This window comes from Culicoides brevitarsis, chromosome 1 (assembly GCF_036172545.1).
Source record: "Culicoides brevitarsis isolate CSIRO-B50_1 chromosome 1, AGI_CSIRO_Cbre_v1, whole genome shotgun sequence".
NCBI lineage: Eukaryota > Metazoa > Arthropoda > Insecta > Diptera > Ceratopogonidae > Culicoides > Culicoides brevitarsis.
In genome coordinates this window covers 39,167,581-39,174,542 of record NC_087085.1, presented here as the reverse complement: position 1 = coordinate 39,174,542, position 6,962 = coordinate 39,167,581, and the positions used below count along the sequence as shown (strand labels likewise).

The 6,962-nt window shown below is 25.8% G+C and overlaps 2 protein-coding genes across 2 annotated transcripts in view; one reads left to right on the top strand and one right to left on the bottom strand.

Annotated features, from left to right (window-relative positions):
- The window catches only part of LOC134837813 (zinc finger protein 780A-like), a 3,183-nt gene extending 3,134 nt beyond the window's left edge, over positions 1-49 (top strand). The window contains exon 5 of the mRNA XM_063853202.1: positions 44-49. Within this exon, the coding sequence (XP_063709272.1) occupies positions 44-49 (6 nt within the window). The remainder of the gene's footprint in view (positions 1-43) is intronic.
- A 50-nt stretch (positions 50-99) lies between these two features.
- On the bottom strand, positions 100-2,044 carry LOC134837812 (uncharacterized). Its single transcript, XM_063853201.1, has 3 exons — positions 1,997-2,044; positions 201-1,937; positions 100-132 (listed from the first exon to the last, which is right to left on the bottom strand). The coding sequence occupies exons 1-3, from the start codon at positions 2,042-2,044 to the stop codon at positions 100-102; spliced, it is 1,818 nt and encodes a 605-aa protein (XP_063709271.1).
- Positions 2,045-6,962: the final 4,918 nt, after the last annotated feature.

Below are 6,962 nucleotides of genomic sequence, written 5' to 3'. Positions count from 1 at the left end.
AATTTTTTTTACAATATTTTCTTCTGTTTCTCTTTATCATAAGGCCTAAAATTCAAAATATCCGCTTCTCGACTCGGAAAATAGGCGAAAAAGGTATTTCTAATGCTTGGATGACACACCGAAGGACTCAAACTGTTCCAATAAACTCGCGAAATGTCAATTAATTCACGTTTATAATCTTTGTTATAATTTTCTCGCACTCTATTTGACAAATTTTCCAAAGATTTTCTCGAATCGTACGTCACAAAAGTTTTTCCCGGCAAAATTTCTTTGTTACTAATCAATTTTCTCTTTGGCATCGCTGTCGTTATAAAATTCCATTCCATCATATTTTGTTTTAAAATTTTTTCTTGCTGTTTTCTTGAATTTTTAAAGCCATAAAATTGTCTGAGCCATTCTTGCAGGACGGGATGATGATGCGCCTGAGGTAAGGATGCAAAAACGTATTTTGGATTTTTTGATAAAAGCAATAAATGGTCCTTGAGGAGCTTTGTGATGCTTTCTCGTGAGTCTTTTAACTCATATTTGATGAAATTTTCACTTCCTTGCTTCGAAAACATTTCTTTTTGTTTTTCATTCCACATTTCCAACTCAAATTTCCACACATTTTGCATCCAATTTCTTATCGCTTCGTCCTCTGTCTCAAAATTTTCCAAATCCAAGACTTTATTTAAGGCATTTTTAACGGGACACGTTTCCCGAAAGTCATCTTCGAAGATTTTTCGGTAGTTAAATTGAAAATTGTTCGTTTCAGGCGATTTTTTGACGTAAAAATCCCCATTTTCGCAGATTTTTTGTAGATTTTCCTGCGATAAATTTCGTAAAAGTAAATTTTTGTACAAATTTAGGTCTTCATTGCATTCCGAACAATTTTCACACGGCTCGATAAATTTTTTAGCAGTAACATCTAAAACCAACTCCTGAATTACTGATCGAACAATTGTCTGTTCCTGATATTTTTTCGCCAAATTTTCAAATTCTTCCCTTGTCGCAGCTAAATCCAACTCAATTTGATGAACGACGTCTCTTTCAATGTCCGAAGTGAAATTTCTCGGATTTTCTTGAAAAAGTTTCTCGAGAATTTTTCGTCGGCGGTTTGTGGTTTCTTCATTTTTGTGTTTAAAGCATAGCGCTTTCAGGACTTGAGATTTGTCAAAATTCGGCGAAGTAATTTTTTCAAGAGTTTCATCCAAAAATGCGTCAATAATTTTTTCGCCGCTGGATTTTGGACGAGGATCTGCGATTGACATGGCAGATTTTTGAGCGAACCAACGATTTTCTTCATTTTCGACGAAATAATTCGGATCATTCCATTTTTGATAAGGAAAAAGATCGACATTTTTCGGTTTGGGTCTCGTAAAATGCTTTGAAACAGGGATTTTTGGTTGCAGATTTGGAATTAAATACGGAGAAATTTTCTTTCGATGAATTTTTCTTGCAATTTTAGGCGGTTCATGAGAAGAAATTGAAATTTCAGGTAAACTTATTGCAGGTAAAATCCTCGCCAAGCCTCTGAGAGTTGTTATCATGTCCAAATGAGCGATGCAAGATATCAATAAACGTTCATTTAATGAATATTCTCGGATTTCCGTGAACTTTCTGAAGGTCAGGTAACAAATATCGAGCAAAAACCAGAGGAAAGCTAAGTCATTTCCACGACTAACTATCAAAACTTTGCTTATAATATCATCTTTGGCGACAGGATTCACTCCAAGCTGTTGTAAAATGCCTCTTACGCGGTAAGTTGTTCGAAAATCATGATCATCCCGAACATTTTCGTACAATTTATCGGCCAAAGTCATTTGTTTTTGCGATAATTCTTGATACCAAAGAGGTTTTTCCAAAGTTTTCTCGATAATTTGTTCGAAAATCTCCTCCGTTTGATTATTTTTATCCATCGCCTCGACCGCGATTCCCATTTTTTCGAGCCATGTTCGCTGAGTTTATGAGTTTTTTTTTAATTTTCAACGTTTTTTATCAAAAATTTTAAAATTACCTCTTTCGTTGAGCCACCTCGCTCGCAAACTTCTTTCAACCAACTCATTTTTGAGTATAAAAATTTTCATTCACAAAAAAAAATTTAGCAACAAACTTTTAACATAAAATTCAATGCTTACCTGTGTAAGAGCTGTAAGCCATATAGTCATCCAACATTTGTGTGTTCTCCTCGAAAGGATTGATGCCAAAACGCTCGTTGCAGACCGTGAGTTCATCCATGCCAGCGCAGCATCGTCGACATTCCTCGAATTCGCCAGGTACGTAGTAAAATCTTTATTAAAGGAAAAAAATAATTAAATTTAATTTTATTATTAAAAAAACATTTCAAAAATTGAAATTATTTTAAAAAAATAAATAATTGTAATAAAATAATCAAATTAAAAAAATATTTTGATTTAAAAAAAATAAATTAATGTTTTTAATTCACAAAAATATTTTTTAAAAATTTATTAGAATTTTTTTTAAATTTTTTTCATATTAAAAAAAATAAAATAATTAAGTTTAATTTATTAAAGAATTGAAAATTTATTAATTAATTAAATTAAAAAGTTTTTAAATAAATCCAAGATAATAAAATTACTCAATTTTAAATTTAAAAAAATTTTTATTTATTTTTATTTATTATAAGAATTTTTTTATTTCAATAATTTTATCATCATTAATGAAAAAATAAAATTGATATAAAATAATTTATTTGATTTAATTCAATTTTTTGTATTTTTTTTTTATTAATTATTTTATCTTAATGTTTTATTAAAAATTTTATTAATTTTATTCAAAATAATAATTTAATTAAAAAATTTTTTAGTAAAGTTAATTCTGATAAAGTAATTAATTCAATAAAGTAATTTTTAAAAAAAATTAATTAAAAATATTAATAATTATTAAAAATTTATTTATTTAATTTAATTTTAATTTTTAAAATAAAAAATATAAATCCCAATTAATTAAAAATTAATTATAATTTTTTTCTTTAATTTTTAATAACAAAAATTTAGAAACCAATTTAGGTAATTTAAATTTATAAAAAAAAATTAAACTAAAAAATAATTTAAAAATTAAATTTAATTTAATGTAATAATTTAATTGAATGTTTTATTTCATTATAATTTTTATGAAATTAAATTTAATTTTTTAAACTTACCTTGAATTAATAGGTTCTCCTGCAGGGCTTTGACTTCCAGATGATTCCTCAAATCCAGACTCAATTTTGCTTTAAATAACAAAAAAAAACAAAAAAATATTAATTTCTTTATTAATTCTCGAGGTTTTGATACAAGGGCATTCATGCGCTTCCAAATAACTTTCATGAACAAAAAAAAAACAATTGAATTAATTATTATTATTGAAATTTTTGTCCGAATTATGTTTGCGTGCAATATGCAATCAAAACAAAAAATAAAAATAGAGGAAAAAGTGTGTTAAAATTTTGCAACAATAAAAAGGGAAATCGCGCCTTGATACACTTACCTCTTCAAATAAATATAATTCTCCAAGTCCCACGGATCGATGTATTGCCGTGACTTTGGTTTCTTGCGATTTCCATTCATGCCGTCAGAGTCATCGGATTCCATGAGCACGTCGCGAATCGACATGTTGTAAATTTTTTCCGAGTAATGCGATGAAGGACGTCTCCCGGATGCCGACGATGACGCAAGTGATCGGGCTTTTCTCGGCATTCTACAAAAAACAAAAAAATATTTTGTAACATGAATCACGGAACACAAAAAAAAATATGAATCGGAACTAAAAACAAGAATCCACGCATAGATTTGAATTCTTCATTGACACTCGTCACGATGTCGCTTGACGAATATGAATAAAATTTGCATAAATTGAGTTTTGTAATCAAAAAGTCGTTCAAGTAGATCATTTTTTGGTTTTTTTATTTTTTCGAAGGAGACGACTTGTTACTCGCAACTTGTTAAAAAAATCATCCAAGTTTATCAATCAATAACGACGCAAAAGAATTTCCTGCCATTAAAAGTTGCTCAATTCGTTCACATTTTTTTTTTTTTGGTTTGCAATCGCAGCGATGAACCAACATAATGAGCGGCAGCGGCTTGACTTGACTCGTGTGCAAATTAGTGGAACGCTTCGAATATTTTTTTTTGTCAACACGCAGAAATATCTTTAATTTTTGTCCTAATTTCAGTGAACCATGGCTTCGTTTAATTGCTCTTTTCAAATATTTGGATAACGATATGGCGAGACGCGGCGTTGTAGTTCGATTCATGCAAAAATTACTGGTAATTGGTATTGTGCAATCGATGATTGCCTTCAACATGTGTACACTTTTTTTTCTTTAAAAGTGGTAATTGTTTGTATATTTGATAAAACGGTGATTTATTTATTTTTAACGTGAAAGAAATTTAAATCGCATTTGAGTTGTACGGTGAGTAAAGAAATATTTTTGTATTGAAGAATATTGAAGAAAAAAATTATATTAAGGTTATTTAAAATAATTTACATCTTTGAAAAAAATTATTTAATTTCGATTTATTTTTTTTAAATTAAATTCAATTTTTTTATATTATTTTTAATTATTAATTATTTTTTTTTATTTTTTTAATAAATTATTTTTTTTATCAATTTCTTAATTATTATTATTTTAGAATTTTATTTATTTTTAATTTAAATTTTTATTTTTTGTTAATTTGAATTTTATTTCTATTAATTTTTCTTCCAATTATTAAAAATTTAAACTTTTTATTAATTTTAAAAAAAAATTAAAAAATAATTAAAAAATGAATTTGTTAATAATTAATTTTAAATTTTTAATTTAATTTTAATTATTTTTATTATTTATTTAATTTTATTTTAATGCTTCTAGATTAAAATTTTATATTTTTTAGTTTTATACTGTTTTTGAATTTAATTTAATATATTTTTCCAATAGGTAGTTTATTGAAAATTTTTTAAATTAAAAAAAAAATTTAATAATTATCTTAAATTATTTTATTCTTTTAATTTAAAATTTTATAATAATTTTAATTAATTTAACATTAAAATTATAAATTTAAAAAAAAATTCAATTTTTAATTTAAAAAAAATAAAATATTTGTCAATATAAGATTTTGTTCGAGCTAAAAATTCATTTTTTTTAATTTAAAATATTAAATTAATTTTATTTTTATTTTAAATTGAATGTAAATTTAAAATAATTTAAAAAATTATTTAAAACTAGAAAAAAATAATTTAAAAAAATATATAAATAATTTAAATAAAATAAAAATAATATATAAATAAAAATTAAATTTGCCAATAAAAATTAGCAATTAAAAAAATAATAAAAAAAATTATTTTTTTTTTTTTTTTTATTTTATTCGAGCAATTTTTTAAATATTTTTTTAAATTTAATTTTAAAAAAATAATAATATATTTTACGTAAACCAACAATTTTTCATCAATTTTTACACGTAAAAACCATTTTTCAACCACAATCTCCCTAAACTTTCGTTTAAACCTGAATGCCTCATCTAATCTCTTGATTAAACAAAAATTGCAGTTGAAAAAATCAAGAAAAAGTGAAATTAATCGTGCACTTGAGCATTCAATCGAAAAACATGAAATATGACTATAAAACACGAACAACCACAATTGTCCGTTAAAAATCTACGGAAATCATGAAAAATATGAAAGGGTTTATTCACCTTGACTAAAATTCAACAAACAGGGCAAAATCATCTTCTTCTTCAACTTCAACAATGTTGTGAAAATTGTTCAACTTTTTAAGCAATTATTTTTTATTAGTTTCATCATCGATCAGCTTAGTCGTGATTTCCCTATTGCTTCGCTCAAAGTATGTGTTACACATCAATTTTTATTATTTTAAATTATAGTTCACATATTTTTACTCCATTTCCTATTTCAATGGAAAAAATGGGCGAAATGGATGATTGATCTAAATATTTAGAAGACGAGACACAATGAAATTTCACGCGCTCGTGATTTTGAAAGTAAAAATGACACAAGAGACCTTTAATTATTTCTTTATGAAGAAACAAAAAAAAAGTGACGACATAAACATTTTAATTATAGGTTTGGATTAATGACGTAATTTAGTTCTTTATAAAAAAAAAATTAATTTCTCTTTGCGATTATGCGAACAATGTCGATGGAAAAAATCTCCATTTAATTGCCGGTCATCATAAAATTTTTATATTCAATTAATGCTCATTGCTCATGGAAAAAAAAACAACAATAATGCCGAGTTGAAAGCGATTCACAAGCATTTCTCCAGCATGTAATTTAATGTAAAAAGCATAACTTGAACATTTCTCCGTGCATCTGCCGAAGATGTTGCATCTTTATTTATTTTACAAGTTTTGAACAAGTTTCGATTAAATTCCAAAATAATTTTTTTATTATTTAAAAAAAAAATTTCATTAAAATTCAAAAATTCATATTTTTATTGATTTAATGTTCGTCATAAATTTGTGGATTATGGAAAGAAAACAAATAAATAACCAAGTTACTTCCCCATATCCAAACACGCTTTACAAATACGAAATTTTCATGCTTTTTACTCATTAATTATCTTGTTTTCTCGTGTTTCTCGAATAAAAGAAGAAAAAACATGTAAAAAGTGGAAACTTGAATTCAAGTCCATCACAATTGAAAAAAATTATTAGAACTGGTTTACAAGTTGTTTTACTATTTTCTTCGCAACTTGGCAACACGTTTTTAATGGTAATGAAAGAAATGAAAAAAAAGGAAGTTATAATTTCACATTTTATATCAAGTGAAGTGCTGTATGTGATGCAACTGATCAACAATGCAACGACAGAAATAAATAACGTTAATGAAAAATAGAAATTGCAAGAAACGAGAAATGTTTTTTTTTGAGACAAACGGGGCGACACAATATGGCTTGAGGCGCTTTTGATATGTTAAATAGATAGAAAGACTGTCTTGTGGCTTTTCTATAATTTTAACTGATAAGCTTAATATAAATTATTCCT

Excerpts from the sequence above, each read along its gene's own strand:
- LOC134837812 (XM_063853201.1), bottom strand. The coding sequence starts at position 2,044 with ATGAGTTGGTTGAAAGAAGTTTGCGAGCGAGGTGGCTCAACGAAAGAG. Across the intron at positions 1,938-1,996 it reads GAGGTGGCTCAACGAAAGAG|CGAACATGGCTCGAAAAAAT; the intron begins GTAATTTTAAAA and ends TCATAAACTCAG. Across the intron at positions 133-200 it reads TGGAAAATTTGTCAAATAGA|TTTGAGTCCTTCGGTGTGTC; the intron begins GTGCGAGAAAAT and ends TTATTGGAACAG.